At 41.2% G+C, this 23,547-nt stretch overlaps 2 protein-coding genes across 2 annotated transcripts in view; one reads left to right on the plus strand and one right to left on the minus strand.

Annotated features, from left to right (window-relative positions):
* Positions 1-1,304: 1,304 nt before the first annotated feature.
* On the minus strand, positions 1,305-9,031 carry LOC119734074 (39S ribosomal protein L30, mitochondrial-like). Its single transcript, XM_038207438.1, has 3 exons — positions 8,970-9,031; positions 4,511-4,759; positions 1,305-2,375 (listed from the first exon to the last, which is right to left on the minus strand). The coding sequence occupies exons 1-3, from the start codon at positions 8,997-8,999 to the stop codon at positions 2,100-2,102; spliced, it is 555 nt and encodes a 184-aa protein (XP_038063366.1). The 5' UTR covers positions 9,000-9,031; the 3' UTR covers positions 1,305-2,099.
* Positions 9,032-20,485: 11,454 nt separating this feature from the next.
* LOC119733773 (transcription initiation factor TFIID subunit 1-like) overlaps positions 20,486-23,547 on the plus strand; it is a 79,192-nt gene continuing 76,130 nt past the window's right edge. The window contains exons 1-2 of the mRNA XM_038207139.1: positions 20,486-20,679; positions 22,211-22,346. Of these exons, the coding sequence (XP_038063067.1) occupies positions 20,536-20,679; positions 22,211-22,346 (280 nt within the window). The 5' untranslated portion in view covers positions 20,486-20,535. The remainder of the gene's footprint in view (positions 20,680-22,210; positions 22,347-23,547) is intronic.

Below are 23,547 nucleotides of genomic sequence, written 5' to 3' on the forward strand. Positions count from 1 at the left end.
CAAGGTGCCGAGTTGGCAGGTACCGAGTTGGCAAGGTGCCGAAGTGACCGGATACCTGATAGACTTGTTCACCAGTCCACTCCATTACGCAACAGTTTCTCAGGGATTTTGCTTTGGCAGGAAAGAGGGCGGGCTTCCGAATTGGAGTGGGGCTCCATTATTTAATTTACAAAACAAGAGGAAAAAGATATTTTGTGCACTTAACACAAACAAATCGGACGCACAAGAGCAAAATGAAATGGGTTCAATTTTTTTTAAATTTACATTTTATTGTACAATCTTTTTTTTTATTACACAATATGTGTGTATAGAATGTTGTTGGCCTACCCAAATGCTTTCACCCTACAAAATCTCAATGATGGTCAATTATTACATATAATGATGTTGACAATAAGAACACATGGGGCTGAAAACATTTGCCTGAAATACCTCAAGTTTTCAAAACTCCCCAAGGACTTGGCTGAAAAACAGGAAATATAATGGTGTCAAAAGACTACATTCTTTCCATTTCTATCTTTAAATAACACTTTACAAAATGTAACTAGCTGGACTCATTAACACTGGCAATACATTGTTTAAAGGGAAAATACAACATTTGCAAACATCAAAAAATAAAACTACCAAATCATTTTTAAATACCTTGCTGGACTGTTAGTGAATGACAGTGTAAAGCATCCTGTAAAATCATGGCACCTTGTATACTGTCATTTTCAAGAAAAGTGGTATATTTGTATCAATTTCCAATGCTGATCGGCCGACCAGCGTTGGAAACAACTGGCTTTTTTTCAAATACTGGCCCCAATTGACCATCGCACTTATTTGCAATCGATTACACACCTATGAACAGGTACAAGCCAGCTAGACTGGTTCCCTGACCTTACAATTCCCCAATGTATGTAAACTGCTGTTTCTTCTTATATGGAGTCAGGGAACCAGACAAAAGGTAAATGATTGTTTTTCTTCGTTTTTATAGCATTTTCGAACCCAAAACCTCAAAAAAGTCAGTGTAACTATATTTGCTATATATTTCCAACCCCCCAATTCCATCCATTTCTGAAAATTACAGCAAAAGCAAATGATGTATATTCCCTTTAACGTATTTTTTCACCGACAAAAATCAGTAAAACCATAGAATGTTCGGCCAGTTTAGCGCGGTACTTGGAGTAACAGGCGGGGCAGATTTGGGTGATGCAGGGACTAACAGATTATTAAAAAAGGGAATACCCCTTGAATTTATTCTGCCAGAAATGGTTTAGATCACCCACCCTCCCCCCCCCAACAAAAATTTCAAAAAATAATTGAAGGTGGTTTTATAAAAGTGTGCCCGCTGGCACACTTTTTTTCTTCTGAGCATTAACAATGGAATCCAGTTACGAGAACAATTTGCATATGTTTTCTGTTTTCTCAAAGTATAAAGTAGTCACTCAGCTAAAATTTAAAAAAAAATTATAATTGAAGGCGGTTTTATAAAAGCGTGCCCACCGGCACACTTTTATTCTTCTATGCATTAACAATGGAATCCAGTTACAAGAACAATTTGCATATGTTTTCTGTTTTCTCAAAGTATAAAGTAGTCGCTGAGCCAAAACTTCAAAGGGTTAGTAATGCACCCTACTGAAAATTCTGAGCAACTCTGTTGCTTCTAATGACAGAGATGCACATAGAGTAAATGATCCTATGTAGCTTTCCAAGCTGTTGGATATTCCAAGAACAGTGTTATTTGTAGAGCACCCTGGTCCGATGGTTACGGTGTTTGACTCATTTGCAGCGGTCCGGGAGTTCAATCCCTAACAGGGATCATGGTCCTCATGTCCTTTGGCTAGACACTTTACCACAATTGGCTCTATTGACCTAGGAAGTACAAACGGGAAACTCCAGATAAACACCGGCCTGACTCGTGTTTGGTGGTATGCAAGTTCCATTCCAATTGTGGGCATACGTTCTTGAGTACTTCTTGGGCAAGGCACTTTACCACAATTCGCTCTTTGGACCCAGGGGTACAAATGAGAACTTGAGATAAACACCGGCCTCGCGAGTCATACTGGCTCGGGACAGACTTAAACTTTACAACGCAAAACAGTCAATTTGCAACTTTATCATCATCTGGACTCTGTATCTTTAATAGCCGTCTTCTCGGCTTCAACTTTCAGTCCGTCGTTCGTCTCCTCTCCCTCGGCCGTTATCACTTCCTGGCCAAGGATGTCCAGTTTCCTCCGGACGACAAACTCGCCGTTCCACTTGAGCAGGGTGGAGTCGTAGTCCCCCTGAGGGAGCCCTTGCTTCAGCACCAGGGGCTTGATGCGCACCAAGTGGCGGACTTTGCGCAGGAGTGCGTTCACGGACTCTGTGTTCTTGTGGACCACTGGAAAATGTTTCTGAAAGAAGATAAAGTATTTTTGAAGAGTAAGTAAAAAAAAATGTATGTCGGGATATGGGAACAAGTCTGGGCCGGCACTAGGGCTGTGCATCGGAACCGGGTACCTGGGTACCCGACCACTGATGTCAGGAACAGTTTCCAGATTATCGGATCGGGTACCCGTAACCAACTTTACAAATTACTTAGTAACTTCTAAGAAAGTAAAAAAGGAAAAATTTTGAATGCCATTTTTGGGGAAATTTTCAAAATGACAACCAGGCTACATGGAAAACTGAAACAGATTTTCATGTTTATGGGCATTTTAAAAATTGCAAATCCTTTAGCCCGCACTGTACACACTTGTGTCTTCCTGCATTGACAGTGACACACCGATGTGGTAGTGATAATGTGCACAACAATTTGAACAGCAGCTTCCGGGATAGAAATTTTGGGGTGGGGTTTCTTTGACGAGTACCGCAGTATCCTTAGTTTACTTCAATAGGGTACCTGGTTCGCAAACTACCCATAAATGCACACCACCAGAGTCCAAATCTTCACAAATCATATTTTCTGGGTTTTTTTTTAACTAATGTGGACTTCAATTCTAGTATTTTCTTTGTTACTGCTTGTGTCAATGGCAAGGACCTGATAACAATATTTACTAGTGGTGTGCAACTAGTAAAATTTACTTGTCGGGTAGTCACTACATGTACTTGCCATATTTAATTCTTAGGAAACACCTCCGATTAATAACACTAACCCCCTTGAGTGATTTACTAGGAACCTTCCTCATCCCTGCAAATTCCAACACCATGTGCTGAACTGTACACCCAAACTGTTGGACTCTGTTTATTGGTGATATGCCTGTAAAGCATAATCATTTTACCAGTGCAGTACCAACTTAAACAGATTCCAACAAAGTGAACAAACCCTGGTGTTGGAGTCGGACTGGATGGGGATATTAAGGGAAAGAATGTTGCAACCTGATGCCACTTTTTTCTTCATATATCATTTAAATGAAGGTCAGTCATTGCAAAAATGATGATAAGACATAAATCGGGAACCAAGAAATATTTCCAATTTTGTAAGGAAATACTTTAAAAAAAAATTCTTGACCCTCCATAGACTTTGTACACAATCGTGGAAGTGGCGTCAGGTTGCAACATTTTTTTTCCGGGGATAATCCTGCCAGACGTAACACAGTCCCTCGGGGGGAAAAGTCTGGTACATAAACGGCCAGTTCTGAAACAATGAGAGTACAATACCACAGCTGATCCTGCTGCGTTCAGTGACCAAAGACTCTGAGGCAGTTTGGCCTTCAGACTTTTGACCTGATGGATCTTAATTGCTACACTGAGCAGGCTTGTTGCATGTTGCTGCGTTTGGCAGGGTTTCTAGCCAAAATACCCTAGAGGGTTAGGGTTAACGGAGCATTTCAGTGATGCAGCTTGGTATGTGCACACAAAGCAAGCATTTTGGACTCATCCAGTTTCTTGTTTGGGAATATTAGTCTGGTTTTTGTTTTGGACAACGGAGCAATTTTGTTTGATGGCACATCCATTCAAATGAACACTTAGTAAATTCCAAACGTATGAATAAACACAGGTATTGATCTTCTGATAGACTTTCCCCATGAATGTTCCAACAAATTAGTTAGAATATCTAATTGTGGAGCCATGAGTAGTCAGCCATGAAATAAATGGAGGTTGCCACTATCAATAGTAGTCACCAGTTACGACTAGTCGCACAGCCCTAGTCTGTAAAATTTACTCGACAATAATGTCAGTCAGGATAATAATAACAATAATTTGGGAGGCTAATCATCCTACTCGCAGCTGGTATGCTGAATTGCGAAGGACGCGGCTACAACGTGGTCGGGCCGCTGGCACGTAAAGGCGCCTATGGCTGCCGGCCACATCGACCCATTATATGACCAAGGAGCACAGCCTGAGATCGAAAGTGTTTGATTTTTCTGGATGGAGGAAAACCGGAGGGCCCGGAGAAAAACCCTCGTGGCACAGGAGAGAACCAACGCACAACTCTACTCACATGTGATCCGCGGCCAGGATTCGAACCGTGGTCACCTTGGTGAGAGGCGAGCGCTTTACGCACAAGCCACCCATGCCACCCAATAAGTCAATAAGATCTACGTACCTTTTCCAGCATGAGCTGCTTGATGATGTCCTTCTCCCAGTAAGGTCGCCGCTTGACAGACCGCAACCGCCACACCACATGCAGCATGTGCGGTCTGTCTTCCCCCTCTGGCATGTCAACAGCCTGTGAACGGTCAGCCGGTGCCGACTCCCGAGGTGGGGTCGTCTGGGATGAGGACGAGCACAGCGTCCTTGCCAAGTTGAGTCCCGGCAGGCGTTGGGCGCGGACGCATGACGCAAGGTTCAGCAACTAAAGAGAGTCAAGAGGAAGACACAAGTAAAAAGTTAAAGTCTTTTAAATGCACCAAAACATTTTCTCAAAACATGGTACAGCTTGTAAAAACACAGTGGAGTGCTGTGGCCTCGTGGTTAAGGGCACTGGATTCGTGGTCTGTGGGTAAAGCTGCAGGTTGTGGGTTCCAGTCCAGCCTAGGGTCATGGTGCGTGTGCCCTTGGGCAAGGCACTTTGTCACTCATTGCTTCTCTCCACCCAGGAGTAAATGGGTACCTGTGAGGGCAGAGATGGTTAATGTGATTGAATTAGCTTCATTGCACCTAACAGGCAGCATCGAGCTGTATACTCCCCAGGGAGCTGAGATGGTATATGGAATGTTTAATTGGCCCAATGATCAGGGGTAATAATAATACTGTAAGCGCTGTGATTTAGTTTACTAATAAGAGCATTCTTAAATGCCGATTATTATTTAGTTTACTAATAAGAGCGTTCTTAAATGCCGATTATTATTATTATTGAGTGGTCGGGCACAACCCGACCACTCTTTGGGTTTGTTGCGATTAATCTTTCTTTCTTTCTTTTTTCCGGACAATACTTCTCCGCGGGTTTTCTCTTAAACGTATGAACTTGTAACTTTCAATATATATCGACCCTCATCCGAAGTGGTGCATATTACTCTGACGTCATGATTATGTCATCAGGTGTCAAATTACAAGTGATTTTAACTGAAAAGGTGACCAAATACTTTCACTTATAACTCTTGAACTAAACATTTAATGATGTTTGTATTCTGTAATCAGATTTTTTGCCATGTACGTGAACTCGCTTGACCTTTACTTCCGGGTCTACCGGAAGGTCAAAGTTAAATGAATTCAAAATGAAGACGTTAGCCTGAAATCAAAACAAAGCAACATTTCTTCCAAACGGTTCACGGTATGATCACAAAACCTTGTGTGAACTTGTACCTTGTTACCAAGATGTTATAATTTTTGTTACGCCATCATGACATCATCAGGTATCAAATTACAAGCGATTTAAAGGCAAATTTTGACCAAATAGTTTGCGTATATCTTTTGAACTAAATAGAGTTTTTTCGTGAGGTTGTAGACTATGCCGTGAGGAACATTTCTTGTCCCCAGACACAAAACCGCTTGACCTTTACTTCCGGTGTTACCGAAAGAGCAATAAAAACTGAATATAGCTCAAAAGTGGAAGCATTTTACTACAGACACATATATTATGAAAGTGTTTAGTGAGGTAGGCCAGACACAAAACCAGTGTGATGGCGTCATCATCCAGAAGTCAAAGTCGTTTGACCTTTCCTTTGACCGGAAGGTCAAAGTTAGGTGAATTCAAAATATAGAAATTAGCCTCAAATAAAAGGAAAACAAGATTTCTTTCCATAACCGATTGAAATCGCCCCTCACCAGTTTTCCTCTCATATCTGAATGCTGAAAATTAATATTTCTACAGCGTGTAGCCACAAACTTTTGTGTCGTAAAGTCAGTGCAGAATTTTATTATGCCCATGCAAAAGAAAAAAAACCCATAAAGGCCATTTTATGATATGATTGGCATATGTTGCATAAACTCTAACGACGTAAGAGGCTCCGGCAAGTCTACCAATAGTCCCAACTGGTTGTATGCTTGAGTAGCCATCCATGCAGCACCAGATGTGCGCTTCCTGATAGGCCTACAAGTCTTGCCGAGGTAGCAACAAGTTCAACTGCAGGTTGTGTGATTTTCTTTGTGAAAAACACAGAGTAATGGGTGCAGGGTAATGGGAGGGGTAATGTGCAGTTCAAGGAAAGATTTCCATATACGAAGTTCACTCAACACCCTGTGTACAAACCCAATGAGATTGGACTGAAAAATTCTAAGTGTTTTCTAAGAAAATGCTTGTATTTTCTCACTGCTCAAATTGACTTTGATGACATGAAATTGCTATCCAGGGGCTTGTTAGTCAATACAGAGGAAAATTAGTGAACTTCGTATATGGAAATGTTTCCCAGTTCAATTATGATTAAGTCACTGTAAACACAAGAAAATATGCCAGCCCGACCACTCTGCGTTTGTAACTCAACAAACGCGAACCTCTAGTTATTATTATTATTATTAGTGGGCTGGAGAACTTTCAATTTCGTGGTTCTGTATCATACTGCAAGCAAACTCCACTATGGGATGTACGGTTGCAGGCGCGTGGTGGCTAGCAGCATCCCCATACAATTTTGTTAGTAGGCCCCCTTAGTGTTGAAGACAACTGCATCTCGTGGAGCGTTGACTTAAAGGAAATGTACATCATTGGCTTTTGCTGTAATTTTCAGAAAATGAACTATTTGAGGTGTTAGCATAATAGATGAAATATTGTTAAACTAACATGTTTGAAGTTTTGTGTTCGGAAATGCTGGAAATGTTCAAATAGTCTGGTTCCCTGACTCCACTAAAGATGAAATGGATCAATTTATAGATGCCGGAAAATTGTAAGGTAAGGAAACCAGTCTAGCTGGACTGCCTGCACCCGTTCATGAACATGTAACCAATAGCAAACAAAATTTGGACTGAAAAAGGGTACATTTGCAGCAGTAGTTGAAAAATAGTTAGGTTTTTCCAACGGTGGTCGGCCGACCACTGTTGGAAATTTATACAAAAATACCATTTTTCTTGAAAATGACTTCACACCAGGTGCCATAATTTTACAGGATGGTTTAGACTGTCATTTACCAACATCCTAGTAAGGTATTTCGTACAAACTTGGTAGTTTTGTTTTTTGATGTTTGCAAATGTTGTATATTCCCTTTAAAGGACTCCACTGAAGTAGCTTCCCTGACTTCTGTAGGAAGTAGGTTCCACTGAGCTGTTGTCCTTGGTAGGAAAGAGTATCTGTAGCAGTCCTTTTTTAGATGTAGGGTGAACAAAGGATATTGAAGATGATTTTCTAGTTGAGATTTTGTACCTTAGACAAATGACTAGGGGGGCCGGGAAACAGTAGCCAGGAGCCATGTACATTGTTCAAGTCTACTTTTCCTGAATTCAAAATGGCAGCCTCAAGTCAAACAAGGCACTTCTGACAAGGAGGTTTCCCAAATTGAAGGTGAAATTTCTCTTTTCTTCCCAAAGGTATGTTAGCCCCATAAATGTGGCCTATTTACTGGACTGCCTCCGTAAACATAGGCCACACATCCACATGTACAAAAATCGTGTCGACGGAGCCAAATTTTGATTTTCACATTCAGGCTTAGTTTGTAGGTTTTTTTGCTTTAGAAGCATACTCACCCTCTTTACAGGCTAATAAGAAAATGCTGCCTTTTTCGGATGTCTAATTTTTGTGAAATTTCATGTTGAAATTTTGATACGCAAACGTGTAAAAATGAATCTGGAAATTTCACGAAAAATATACATCTGAAAAAGGCAGCACTTTCTGATTAGCCTATAAAGAGGGTGAGTATGCTTCTAAAGCAAAAAAAACCTACAAACTAAGCCTAAATGTGAAAATCAAAATTTGGCTCCGTCGACACGATTTTTGTACATGTGGATGTGTGGCCTATGTTTACGGAGGCAGTCCAGTAAATAGGCCACATTTATGGGGCTAAAGGTATGTAAACCCAACCACCACCATTTGTATTTTCACTTCCCACTGAAGCCTACAGGGGCGCATAAGGCAGTTTGAAGACCGTTTTGAGGGTGAAATCTGACCATTTTGATTGGGGGTACGAGTGAAAATGGTCAAAAAGAATTATTAGTAACCGCAATAGGGACATCGATCTCGGACTCTACTATTGCCCGACCATGTCCAAATGTTAAAAAAGTGATCCGAAAAGTCCTAGTTACTCGGACTAGCTTGACAATGTCATTTTTTAGAAAAAAAAAATCTTGATTCTAATTTGATCAAAACAAAACAAAGGCCCTACACTACACGATCGCCCTTTTCTTCACCATTTATGCACAATTTTCTGGATCTGCAGCACATATTTTGCTTCCTGTGTACAAACTACGATGGCAACTTCGGCCTCCGGCCTCCCTCCCTCTCGCGGGCCATGCCCCGCCCCTATTTTCCCATAGCATACACATGATGACCAAACTCTCTGCTTTGCTGATGATAAAAGCATCTCTACAGTCGGAGAAGTTTGAAGATGGCTGGTTAAGAAATTATTCAATTCATTCTTTTTCAATCAGCCTCGAGAATAAGCACCTAGTGCCCGGAGTTTCTCTTGAATTTGTGACTTTACCTGGACAAGTTTTCCACTGCGAGCGGCCATTTTTACACAATTCACACATCCTGTCGAATGAGGGCGCTTTATACCGCGTTAACGGTCGATCAATCAAGATCCCGTGGAAGTCCGATGACTTCCCCTCGTAATAAAGGCTCGTATATCGTGCGCAATCCATTTATTAAATTATTTATCCATTTATTCTAAAGACCTAATTACTGAGGTCTATAATGAGCAATTGTATCAAAAGGCGATTTCGACACAGCGTCACCGGCGGCAGGGCCATCGCTAGAAGGGGGGGGGGGGGACACACCTCACCATTCAACATTTCTGTCGGCAAATCCATAATTGTTGTCGGCAAATTTGTAAAATTGAGGGCCTTTTTAAAAATATTATTTTACTGTTGTCGCCAAATTTTGAAATCTGAGGACCCTTTTTTTTTCTTTTTCTTTTTTGCTTGTCAAATATTTGGTTGCAAGTTTGTCGGCAAATTTACTTTTCATACCTCCCATAAGTTTTTTCTGTCGGCAAATTCGTAAATTTGAGGACCCTTTTTTTGGGGAGGATTGTCGGATTAGTATATACGCAAACCTGTCGGCAAATTTGATCCGACACCACCCCCTCCCATGGATAATGTTCTAGCGACGCCCCTGACTGGGGGGGGGGGGGGGGGGGGGGGGGGCAGTCGCAATTTCGAGAACTTTCAAATCACCGTCTGGCTGCACAATTTTAAAGAAAACATGGTGTCACAGGATAAGTCAATCATGGTTTGAACTGTGTTGGAACTAAAATTATTTGCTTACGACCAAAGTTTGTTGTTTTCGTCTGCAAGAATTTATGTTAATGACCAGCTGTACCAATCCAATCAAATTGATCAGAATGACCACCTGACCGGCATCCAACGCACTTTTCGCCAATTGCAAGTTGCAATTTAAGATTACGTCACTACGTCTTTCGTCTGGTCCCTGATATTCGTCGCATTAAAAGCAATAAAACCACTAATTTGGCAAAATAAAAATGCAAGAGTGTTTCCCATTTTCCTTTTATCACCAAAAAAACATTAATAAAACTCTGAACGAATGCTTTCAAGGAATAAGAATCTTAGAACCCCCGCGGCAAATACACTTAGGGTCACTCCGCATTTGAAGTTCACCGAGAGAAGACTCCCGAAATTGCTACTCGTCTCACGAGGGAATTTTTGTTGGCATCATGTAAATGCGTTCAGTTGCTTTGAAACGGCGATAATTGTACAATAGCCAAATCCTCTGCAGCTCCGGTATTTTATCTAGAGGGCTCAGGGGCGGATGCAGGATTTTTTGCAGGGGGGGGGGGGGGGGGGGGTGGTGTTTCATCAGCAAATCAATGCTGAAAATGTAGACAGTTTTTTTTCTCCGGACACTTGGCCTCTGTAAAATCAATAGGGGGAGGGGTTCTTTCGTACTATTCTCTCAATGGGGGGAGGGGGGGGGGGGTTGACACCCCCCTCTGGATCTGCGCCTGGGGCTCATGACATGAATCTATACCTGGGAACATATTTAGTTCAACTTTCTACTCCTCTTAATGTATGAAAACTATTTGACATCCCTTTTTGGTTAATTTTATTGAAAAGTGCACTGCATTTTCAAATTGTCCATGCTTAGGCTGACAAATGAGGGCGCTGTTGCTGCGATGTCATTTCAAGAAGACACTGTTCACTTAAGGGGTTTTCTGTTCAAATTGTCAACCCACAAAACATGTGTGAGAAAGCTTTGCTTACTGTTATGTACTGAAACAACAACAAATCACCAAAGAAAAGAAAATTTACGACAGCCAAAATATCCAAAATTCTGGCAAAATTTGGTGTTGAAATAGCTGTGTAACATTGAGGTTTCTGCCTGAAATGACATCACACTTAAATTGGTCATGAATAAGGAAATTCGCATTAGCATAAAAACCAAAAAACCACCAAAATGTCCTTAAAAATGGCAAACTGAAAATTGAAAATAAGATTAATTGGCACACAAAGGTGTATTTAAAGGATTGCACTTTAATACTTGGGCCCTTTAAAGTTCATACCCCGTACATGCTCTTAAAAAAAATGTTGTTTTTTTTTCTCCTTTTTTCAATTTGAATGTTTTGTTCTAACGATAAAAATACTTTATTCCGAGTTTGGGCTTTCATTTTGCGCACAAATGAACCATCCTTACTTGCGAGAACCGAATTGTCGGGCAGCCAATAATTCGAAACTTAATTCAATAACTAAATGTCGGTGGATTTTGTTCCGTATAGCATTCAAAGATGAATAACTTTTATATTGCTAAAGTAGCAATTAGGAAAAAAAGAAATGAAAATAGAAAATAGCACAGGGAAATGCACCTTTAAGAGAGACAACACATCGTTTTCCCGTTATTCTGATTTTTGTTGAGTGTCGGCATCATGTTGTTTCTTCAAATTTGTGTGGAAAATACAAGGAAATCGGTATTTTTTTTGAAGATTTGTTGAAGAACTGCAACATCTGTGCGAAAATGTTCGTCACGAAAATGACAAAATCGTATTTTCCCTGAAATGAATTTTTTTTTCGCTACGAAAATTACGTCATACAAACGACTAAAATTACGAAAGAACGGGAAAAATCGACGACGTAAAACAGTTAATATTGAAGAAATAACACTTGAAATCTGCGTCAATTGTTCCTGTGCAACATCCATCCGAAATCGTTCGCTTAAAAAAATACCACTAAAAACAGTGAAATCCATGGCAACAATCCCAATCGGCAACAATCAAGAGAAATAAAAAGTATTAAAAAGAACAAGAAAATATCAAATGTCAGCGTTATTTCTTTTCAGAAGTGTAACTTGATCTTCCTGGAACAAAGGTTTGCTGTAACACCATGCATCTGATTTTTATTTCTCTTGAATTGTGTGGTTCGGAGAAGTCTCCTATATAATGACGATGAGAACACATGGTTCTTCTCAGATCCACACAACTCAATAGAGATAAAATTCACATGGTGTTAGCGCCAAACCTCCCATACGTCATACGTTGTTCATGCTACAACTGACAAGTCTCATCTTCATGGAACGTCTGTTGTGAAAAGTCTCGACAGTTATGGCACAGACGGAAAAATATCTCAGCGGTATTTAATAGTGAAAATTAACACTTGAAATCACTGTCATTTTAGAACCGCGCAAAATCACGAAAATCTCGGAAAGTACTTCAAGACTCCAAACCTCCAAAACATGAGGCATGATTCAGTTCAGTTCGGTTCACTATTTCCGCAGTGTTCACAAATAAATCAAAGTATTATTATGTTTGACAGAGAAGTGAAAACTGTAGAGGCCCATAAGAAGCATAACTTGTAAACATGGCCCCCCTATAGGCCTAATACATGCTACATGTGCTTTGAATATAAGATGGAAGTTGCGTGGGGGTGATGTAAATCAATAATAGGTTTTTTTTGTCCTTCATCAACGTATAAATACTGTATACTCGGTGCGTTACCCCGAGTGAAAGTGAGAAAAAAATCACTCGGGTGGGACTCCCTGCAAGCTCGTTGGTCGAGTTCTATAAGACGTCTGCACTACGGAAAGCAGGAGGTCGTGGGTTTGAGTCCCACCCGAGTGATTTTTTCCAACTTTCACTCGGGAGGTAACACACTGAGTATACAGTGTTTATACATCGGTGAAGGGCAAAACGTAATATAAAATTTACATCACCCCACGCAAATTTTATCTTATGAATAATAAGCTCAAAGCAAAGGACGTATATGTTGCTCACAATGTCAAGTTCCTTTTCGAAAACGTAGATAAGCTACGAAATTACGGCGAAAATCAAAGCAGCCTTATAAGAAATGATTTGCGATTGTGTTTTCCCATGCATCTCCTCTCAGAGAAAAAAATATGCATACATTAAAAAGGTAGTGTAAGGCCCCCCCCCCAAAAAAAATATTCGGTCTCTGGTCAGACTAAAGTTCCGGAATTGACACGGCCACGCGGCTTTTTTTTTTTTTTTTTGGCTTTTTTCTTTTCTTTCTTCAAGCTTGTGATTGTACAGACGAGGTAGGGTACTATTTTGCTTTTTTGGTGTCCTCATGTACATTGGTGTCCTCCATAATTTGCCTTGGTGCTTTTGATCATTTGCCTTGGTGCAATGTCCCATTCCTTGGTGCTCTTTGGTAAACAAAATTGAGGAGGTGCGGAAATAGAGGGCGCTGTTGGAGCTACCGCGGAACATTTTGGAAAAAAAAAGATCGACGCGCATGATTCAAATCGACGCGCGCGCTGACCAGAGACCGACTTATTTTTTTGGGGGGGGGGGGGCCTAATAGAAATAATATTCGAATCAGTGGTTTTTAATTTTCTGCCGTAACTTCGATTTCTCTTTGAGAAATGCCGCAAGCCCGCAACGTAAAATCACGAAAATAACCATAAACAAACCAAAGCAGCAGTGAGAGAAAATAGTGAAATAAGTGTGTTTTTTTGGTTTGATATTATTTATCTGAAATTAAAACGTCTCACCGAAAACGTTCACTGCAAAATTTACGATAAACACCATAGCAAATAAAATCCCAATGCGGTAGTCAAGACTTACAGTTTAAACGTGAAACTTTGCGTTAGTTCCCCCCCCCCCCACTTTGAGCGTCTATCTGAACAGGTTGATTGGGTGCTCCCATCAGGTATGTCAAAACGCATTTTTTTATGAGTTTATTTTTTGACAACCTCGACCTCGAAAATCTTGAGTACCATTACTGAATGGGCAAAGAATTTCAAAAAGCCAGGCAGATAATATCTCACTTCAACACGGCGATGGAGGTAACTTTTTGCAGCAAGATAAAACTTGCTAACACCTGACGATGAGGGCAGTATATATAATAGAGCTTTGCTCTGGAGTCGAAAAGCAAGGTAAGTCGCGTAAAGTAAGGCAAATTTGCCTCCTTTTTTACTTTCAAGTTGCTTCTTAGCTGAATTTTCGATTAAAAGGAATTACGATGCTGTAATGACAGTAGCTTAGACCCAGCAAAGTAAATTTTAATTACAAGGTATTAGGTAGAATAACTAGTGAGAAGTTGGCCATGAAATTCTCGGGATGTAAATGTGCTTAACTCTTTTCGTGAGAAAATATGTGCTAGTTGCTTATAAAGTTATATATTAATGTTGTGCCCATTCTTGAAAATCACGCATTCTCGAGAATGGGCGTGCACATTCTTGAGAATGTGCAACTGGATCCTTGCTCAATCTTGGCAAAAAATAACTCTTCCAGATTGAGCGCACATTCTCGAGAATGCGCGACAAGATAACGGTCTTGTCGATGCCGAGCACCGGCTGCGCTTGGCAAGTCTAGCTGCATCCTCGTTCACTGATCCTCAATAATTATACTGTTGCAACGCAAGGCGTTGAAAAGTAGAGTGGATATGATAAGTAAAGGCGTATTAATATGGGGGGGGGGACCGGGAAAATATAAGAGATATAATAATACTAGTGCAAAGAATTCTGATTTTTGGGATAATAAAAGCGGGGGGGGGGGGGGGGGGGGGGGACGTAAGAATGAAGAATGTGAAGAATGAGAATGAATACTGCGACATCCCATAGTGCTAATGCTATTTCCCATTTAAATTGCCACCAATTTATTGTTCACATCCCACCATAACGTCGCAGAGCTGGATTCTATCTAGTCAAAAGAGCAATTTTGGCAGCTTCTGGACATCGTTTTTTTTCGTGGCACGCATATGATACATGCAGGGACTTGTAACTTGTCTAGCCTAAACAAAGCACTTCCCAAACTAGTTCCCAGTCCTCCGTTATTACAAAACTTCCCATAGTGGGCAGAAAAAAGCAATAATAACAGGTTTAATTTGATTCAAATTATCGTAGTTATACGAGTACAGAAGCATAGCACATTTTCTTTCCTCTTTATATGAATTGTTTCCCTTTTAACCGCTATACAATTCATTTAACATAATTATGTCGTGCAATGTTTGTTAAGATTGGGCAAAATTCATAAATTGTGCACGTGATATTCCCACCCAATCTTAAGAATGAGCGCTCATTCTTAAGAACGCGTGCTCGTTCTTAAGAATGGGCGCTCATTCTTAAGAATGCGCGCCCATTCTCGAGAATGTGCATGCCCATTCTCGAGAATGCGTGATTTTCAAGAATGGGCACAACATTAATATCCACTTTTAGTTGAACTCAGAAAACTAGTCACTGATGTTTAAAGCCAATATGAATGTCGTGAGAGCAGGATTTTTTTTTAGGGAACTTATGCCTAACCTTTAGACCCGTGAACGTGGCTTGTTGTAGTTGTAAACGGTAACAGGTCATCTCGTACCTTGGGCAACTCGTACCTTGGACAACTCGTACCTTCAACTCGACGTCATTATACCGAGTCGTACCTTGGACAACTCGTACCTTCGGCAAGTCGTACCTTCAGTTAAGACGACTCGTACCATCACGCGTAAGTCAAGTCGTACCGTCAATCGGGATAATGATCCGAGGCTGACTAAAGTGGACCGTAACTCATTGAAAGTGGACTGCTTATTAAAAAAAAGGTGAATCTCTTTTTGGTATGGGCTCTCTTTCCCCCCAAAAAAGAGGAATTTATTCAGCGAAGCCGGCCGCGGCAGCTTACTGTGTGCGCGGCATGCCACGCGGCATCCGTGCAAAGTGACACGGTTCTTGCGCCGCGCTGACCGGTCAATATGGACGTCTGTGCACGGTGACATTGATGCAGTCTGCCGTTACGTTTAGAGACTTAGGCTACGTGAAAATATTATGGAACTGATGTTTTTATCCAAGATTCACGTCTTACCATTATTTTTGCAATGAATGACCATCATTGAGATGATATATATATATGAAGAAAAAAGTGGCGTCAGGTTGCAACATTTTTCCTATTATTGATCCCTATATTGTTGATGTACCCTAACGTGGCGCGGCCCCTAACGTGGCGCACTTGGATTTGTCGCCGGTAGCGCCTACCTAGAGCAAAATTTTAAAATGAAATTTCACAGAAAGTGAAATTTCATCAAGTTTTAAACGGTCCTGTTCATAAATCGCGAGTTTATTTACCCGTAACAAAGTTAGAAGGAAAAGCTATTTTGGCGTGATTTTCCGATTTTATTTTCAAGTGCAAAGTGAACCCTTTGAAAATGCCCTGAAAAATAAGAAAATAATTTTCTGACAAACATTTGGCTGGGTATGTAAGTAAAGATACTAATTATTTATCAGAATTTATCAAGTTTACAGGAATTCGTAAGTGTTAATTTGGAATTTTCCAAGATTTATTCAAGTGCGCCACGTTAGGGAACACTCCGCCAATTTGTGCCCAATTTCCGGACACCACCGTTTTTGAATTTCGGATTAAATTTTATGAAACTGAAATTGTTCACAGAGGTAAAATAGCAAGCATTGATAAGGTAAAAGTACTAGTATTTCATTGCATGAATTTGAGGTTTGTCAACAAAGAGGTTTGGCAACACGACACGAGGAAAGTCGGGTAAGCTTCGAAGTGCGCCACGTTAGGGAACACGACTATAATCGCCTGAACTACTTTTTTTTCCCCGCAAAAATGATAAGACGTGAATCTTGGACTGACAAATATTTCCAATTACACCAAATCTGCATCTGAAGTTTCTCCACTGTAAAATTCAATCTATCTTAACTTATCCATTAAAAACAGAATGGCACTGCCGCGCGCGCCGCGCAGCTCGCAGGCCGGCCGCTTCCGAGTCACCGGCATCGGTACCGAGCACGACCGACCGCTGCTCGCGCCCTCGGAGGCCGGCCCGCCAGGCCCAATGCGGAAAATCATGCTGCCTGGCAAAGCCATTAGATCTTGAATGTGGTTCTGTGAGATAGAAGTTAACTTTGACTTGAAAAGAATCATATCGTTTCGGAGTCAAGGAACCACACACTAAGTCACGCACGTACAGTGTACTCTACTTTTTATTCTGATGGTACGAGTCGTCTTAATTGAAGGTACGAGTTGTCCAAGGTACGAGTTATCCAAGGTACGAGATGTCCAAGGTACGAGTTGTCCAAGGTACGAGTTGTCCAAGGTACGAGTCGCCCAAGGTACGAGTTGACTCGAAAGCTTGTAAACTACGCCACGCTGTTGTGTATTTCTGAACCTGGCGAAATTGTCCCTCTGACTCCCTCCATTACACACACTGGACGTTATTTTGCAAATGTAATAAGTACTCACATATGAAGCTGTCTTGAAATCTGTTTGTACATCAAAACTTGCATTTGACGAAATTTGAGGAAAATTCTGGCCCCGGTTTATGAAGTCCTGCTAGCTGCCATTTTCTCCCAAGTGACGCATGCGCATTGCGTTTTATTGTACCGTCCTTCGTATGATTCGACGGCTGTTTACTGTCGCAGCTAAAAGAGACATCGTTTTAGACAAGTTTCAAGTCCTTTCCTCTCTCACCGCACCGCACGCGGGCGCACGTGCGCCCACGTGCGTGTGCGCGCGCACACATACACAAGTACTCCTAGAACTATGAGGCTCCACGTAGTGGAGCCTCATAGATTTAGAACCCCGCAAAATTGTTGTCAGCACAAAACACTAATTAAGTACAAAAACATCCATCAAAATGCAGAACTTTCCCACAGAACCGCTGTACAGTTTGCCCCCAAACTTTGTACTACACCTCATGACATACTCACAAAATATGCGCAGAACAAACATCGCTTGATTTTGTCGTTTTTTGGGCTAAAATGATGAAAAAAAAAGCCCTTTCCGCACTGAGCCAACCTGACACTTGAAACGTGCACGCATAATCGAGCGATGATCTTCGGTTCGCTCGGAGCGCGCCGCGGGGGGTACGGTACATGCACTTGTACGCATGCGCATACTATCATTTCGCCGAGCAGCCAATCGGGTGCGGGTTTTTTTTTTCGGGGTTGCGACATGAAACAGCCGTCAATCTGTCCAAGCGACTCGTCCGGGGTCATTTGTCAGGGTCACTTGTCGGGTTAAATGAAATTTCTACATGTTCGTATGGGTCTTTACTGATGGGCAAATTTCATCGAAATTACACAGCCTAAACAATCGGACGGGCAAATTTAGATTTCTAGGTGAGTACTCAACACCCATACGGAATTATGTATGTCGGATCGATTTCGCCAGGTTCGAAATGACACAAGAACGTGGCGTTGTATACAACGCCACGTTCACGGGTCTAGCCTAACATAATTCTATTCTTTTTAACCATGTTAAACTTAGCTCTACTGAGTGGAGCGTTGAATTACGGGTACCCCTCCATACCAACGCTCCACCGATTCGCCATACTTTGGTAGCACCATCACAGTAGCATAGTCACAAACCCACGCGAGGACAAAAAGACCCCAAAAAAAACGGTCAAGAGATTACAAATGAGAGAGACAGTTATCCTGGATTGATCTATACATTCTTGACATTCCATGAGACCCCTTATATTGTTCCCAAACAGCGAACATTTTGGAAAAAAACAGCAAAATAGTCTGAAAACTTACAGTTCAATGTGTTTGCATGGAGGCTTAGTTCTTGAATTAGCTTGACAATGAGGGCGTCTGACGTGACGTCACCGTCGTTGCTCGATCGCGAAGAAAAACAAGTCGCGCTTTATCTACGACTGTTTTGTGTAATAATACGTGCTCCTTGGGTGTGTTCAAAGCCCATACTGTCGTACGGCGCGGCGCGGATCGGAGCACGTATTATTACACGAAACAGTCGTTGATAAAGCGCGACTTGTTTTTCTTCGCGATCGAGCAACGACGGTGACGTCACGTCAGACGCCCTCATTGACAAGCTAATTCAAGAACTGAGCCGCCATGCAAACACATTGAACTGTAAGTTTTCAGACTTTTTGCTGTTTTTTTCTAAAATGTTCGCTGTTTGGGAACAATATAAGGGGTCTCATGGAATGTCAAGAATGTATAGATCAATCCAGGATAACTGTCTCTCTCATTTGTAATCTCTTTACCGTTTTTTGGGGGTCTTTTTGTCCTCGCGTGGGTTTGTGACTATGCTACTGTGATGGTGCTACCAAAGTATGGCGAATCGGTGGAGCGTTGGTATGGAGGGGTACCCGTAATTCAACGCTCCACTCAGTAGAGCTATGTTAAACTAAGGGAAATTTTGGGTAAAACAACGGTGATCGTGTATCTACGGGGCCTGGTTCCTATAATAAAGGAACAAAATCCACTTTTAAATTATTTGACCTACCAAACTAGTTGGCGACATTAAGAACATACAGGTATGTCATAGATAAAGGGCAGGGTTTTGAATTTTTGAGGGAAAATTGGGGGTAAAATGACGATGACAACGACAAAACGCAACACGAAAATAAAGATGGCGATCACTGCGAGATGTGCCGTGAACGTGCAAGGCGCGCTGAATCGCACGGTACCAACTGTAAACCACGCAGGAAAATCGTAATCTCTACCCCAAGAAACTGTTCAAAAATTACAAAAAAGGTGTCATTAGGTATATTGAGAGAAGTCTGTTTAGTTTAGGTTGAAAATGTCATTTTTGAGTAATAAAAAACACCCTTGACTCTAATTTTATCGAAACTAAACAGGGGCCCTACACTACACGATCGCCAAAACAACAACAGGAACAACAATGTAATGAACAGTGTCAAAGGACTGAAATTAAAAGAGGGGCCCATAACTACATGTACACAATCACTGTGGTTTTTTTTCCTTGAGCGTGTTTGAAGGTATCACTGTAGAATTGGCCATTTAAAGTTAATTTTTAGGGTTACGTCACTCGAATTGAAAAAAAAATCGGTGGGGAGGGGAATATATTATTATATTTTTTAAAATCCACTTTTTGACATCCAAAAAGACCACAGAGACTTGAGGGGGCCGAAGTTTGATGCTTTTGTTTTAAACCTAGAAGAGGTGTCTAATTTGAAGACAGGCAGTACTCGCCAAAAAAAGAGGAAAATTGAAATCCTTTACATCACTACTTGCGAAGGGGAAATGCCGGGCCAACACGGTCCGTATCGCACGGTAACATCGTGCTTGTGAACTAGTACCATGTGGACCGGCCCCGCTGACAGTGGTCACTGGCACACGGCGACGGTCACACGGAAAATCACGCTTTGCTGAATCACTACAAACAAAAGCATTGAGACCTGGAAGCAGAAAATACAATATGGAGAAAGAGGGACCAAGTTTTGTTAATAAACCTTCTTGAAATTTTTTGATAGTTTCGATCGTTTCCATCGCTGTTTGCATCGAAAATCTTTTACATCCGAGTCTTCGAAATCTGTTCGGGCATGATTCGGACATGCGCCACGCTGGCTCCCTCCCATTTCATTGCTGTTATCTAGCCATGTTTAGCTGTGGGAACCAGTTTCTATGTAATGCATGCATGCCGCATCCATTTAGATGCCCCATGCGAAGAAAAACCTGCTTAAACATGTTGGTAAAACAGAGTTACCGGAGGATTTGGGAGAACTCTGAATTTGAATTTTTGTTGTTGTACATATGACCAAATTGTGTTGACATTTTGCATTCAACTGTAATTTCATATTTTCATGTTTGCATTTTCTCGTGAAGAACTATGTAGCTGCGTATTGTAGTCTCCTGCTTGAGTCGTCCAGCCAGCCATCATGGACTCTGAGGACGAGGGGGACATGGCCTCATCCAGGTCAGACCCGCTACTGTCACCCTCTGCCAAGGATCTGACTCTAACCAGCTTCCTGTTTGGCAACATCGATAAGAAGGGTAATCTGGTCGATGACATCCTCGATCCAGTGAGTAGAATGTTATCCACTTAACCAGTTTGTGCCGGAGGCCATGATAACACGCACTGGCTGTTTTTTTATACACAGGCACGGCTGACGGGTTAAGATGTCAAGATTGTCTCGACTCGCCTCCGGGTGACGTCTAAACACGCTAATACCTCGTGCCTTTTGTTCACACACACAAAGTCCATGTAGTCTGTGGAAGCAGATCGTGTGCGGATTGTGTAAATTTATAATTTTTGACTTGTGGACCGAAAAATTCTTACGCTGTGGTGATTATCAGCATCCAGACTCCAGCTGGTCTTAAACATAGTGTTTAAAACTGGCCAAGCACGCATTTATTCCCTTAGTAACTCCAGTTTTCAGATGATTCGTGTATTGCTCAGTTACGCGTATCTCAACAAAACAACACAAGATCTGCAGTTTTGTTATAGTAAAACATGGTTTGACCTTGCCTTTTTTTTTCACTAGCCAGCTGGGCTACTTAAACAGACTCTTAACTAGCCCGTGGGCATTTTCACTAGCCCAATGTTTTTCTTTCATAGAGTGTCTCATAAACAACAATGTGCATACAAACGTGTATCCTGAGGCAATCTAATAATTTAACCCTAAACAGTTAATACAATTAGACACAAAATGATACATGTTTGCCTTATGAATTTAATGATTTATTTCTTCCTGTCCTTTCATCTTTGCCGTAGCCCAACTATTTTGAACTCGCCAGCCGGGCTACTTAAGGAATAGTTTGACTAGCCCGCTGCTGTTTTGACTAGCATTTGGCTAGTGGGCTACCGCTAAAGCCGAAACCTGTCTGTCCCCATATGTAATACCTCTTTGTGTTTCTCCTCCAAACCCGCTTAAGTTGAACCCTGAGTTAAACTGTATTGACATCATTCATAAGGGAATAAATGTGTGCTCCGGAGGTTTTTATCACTCTGTTTAAGACCACTTAGAGTCTGGGTGCTGATAATTACCCGAGCCGGAGGCGAGGGTAATTATCAGCACCCAGACTCTAAGTGGTCTTAAACAGAGTGATAAATACCGACCGAGCACATATTTATTCCCATTCATAAATACCTTTTCGGTAAAAAAAAATCAAATAATTTGTTAAAAAAATCCCGATTTTGTTCAACAAGTTCACTTCATGCTTTTTGAAACATCCCTTTAGCAAAATAATGGAGTGTTCAGCTGGCGAGTAAGATGTAAACAGCCCTTTTAAGGAGAATGACGCGCGCGTAGCATGTTCTACGCGATGTCGCGCACAACGCACCTGGGGCGTTGCGTTTTGAATTTAGAACTATAAAATTCTGACTCGCTGGTAGTGTTGCGCATGCCTACGTGAGGATTGTTTACGTTCAACCAATGAAACGGTAAGAGGCACTGGATTTTTAGGAGTCCACATTTTATTGTGACACTGGAAAAGTGTTTAAGACCAGCTAGCCATGTCTTTATCATCCATTTAAAACTGGCCACGTGACGGGCTCTCGACCAATAGGAATAGCTAAACTGTCTGAGGTATTTATGAATTGCATTTAATCAGGAATCCAAGCGTCATCTAGCCGAGCTGGGAGCCATGTCGGATCTGGGCAGTATGGTCAAGGAGATTGCAAAGGAGGAGGATTACGATGAAGACGATGCAGACAGCAAGAATCTAGAAGACCTGTCAATGGAAGATGGTAGGGAAGACAAAATGTAGAAATGTGGGGGAAGAAAAGTTGTTTTAATATGGATGACAGCTTGTCTTAAAGGGAATATACAACATTAGCAAACATCGAAAAATAAAACTACCAAGTTTTTACGAAATACCTTACTAGGATGTTGGTAAATGACAGTCTAAAGCATCCTGTAAAATTATGGCACCTGATGTGAAGTCATTTTCAAGAAAATGGTATTTTTGTATATATTTCCAACAATGGTCGGCCGACCACCGTTGGAAAAACCTAACTATTTTTCAACTACTGCTCCAAATTTACCATTTTTTCAGTCCAAATTTTGTTTGCTATTGGTTACATGTTCATGAACGGATGCAGGCCTGCTAGACTGGTTCCCTTACCTTACAGTTTTCCGGCATCTATGAATTGATCCATATCATCTTTAGTGGAGTCATGGAACCAGACTACTTGAACATTTTTGTTTTTCTTGGTTTTTCAAGCATTTTCCAACACAAAACTTCAAACATGTCAGTGTAACAATATTTGATCTATTATACTAACCCCTCAAATAGTTCATTTCTGAAAATTACAGCAATACAAATGACAATGATGTACATTCCCTTTAAGGGCAATGCCGTAAAATCCAATTCTTAATAATTTAGTATTCAATTTCTCTAAACTGCGTTTGACTGAATATTCGAGTATTCAAAACTTTCAGCTACAGCTTAAAAAGTTGCAGCTAAAAAGTTTTGGTTGCCGGAAAGAAGTTGCACGAAGAGGGTGGCAGCAAAAATGTGCATGCTGCGATCGGTATTTTTGCAGTAAGTATTTTATAACTGTAAAACGGCTTAAAGGGAATATACAACATTTGCAAACATCGAAAAAACAAAATACCAAATTTTTACGAAATAAATACCTTACTAGGATGTTGGTAAATTACGGTCTTAAGCATCTTGTAAAATTATGGCACCTGGTGTGAAGTCATTTTCAAGAAAAGTGGTATTTTATTGTAAATTTCCAACGGTGGTCGGCCGACCACCGTTGGAAAATCCTAACTATTTGTCAACTACTGCTCCAAATTTACCATTTTTTCAGTCCAAATTTTGTTTGCTATTGGTTACATGTTCATGAACGGATGCAGGCCAGCTAGACTGGTTCCCTTACCTTACAGTTTTCCGGCATCTATGAATTGATCCATATCATCTTTAGTGGAGTCAGGGACCAG

This window comes from Patiria miniata, unplaced genomic scaffold, assembly GCF_015706575.1.
Source record: "Patiria miniata isolate m_02_andy unplaced genomic scaffold, ASM1570657v1 HiC_scaffold_26, whole genome shotgun sequence".
Taxonomy (NCBI): domain Eukaryota; kingdom Metazoa; phylum Echinodermata; class Asteroidea; order Valvatida; family Asterinidae; genus Patiria; species Patiria miniata.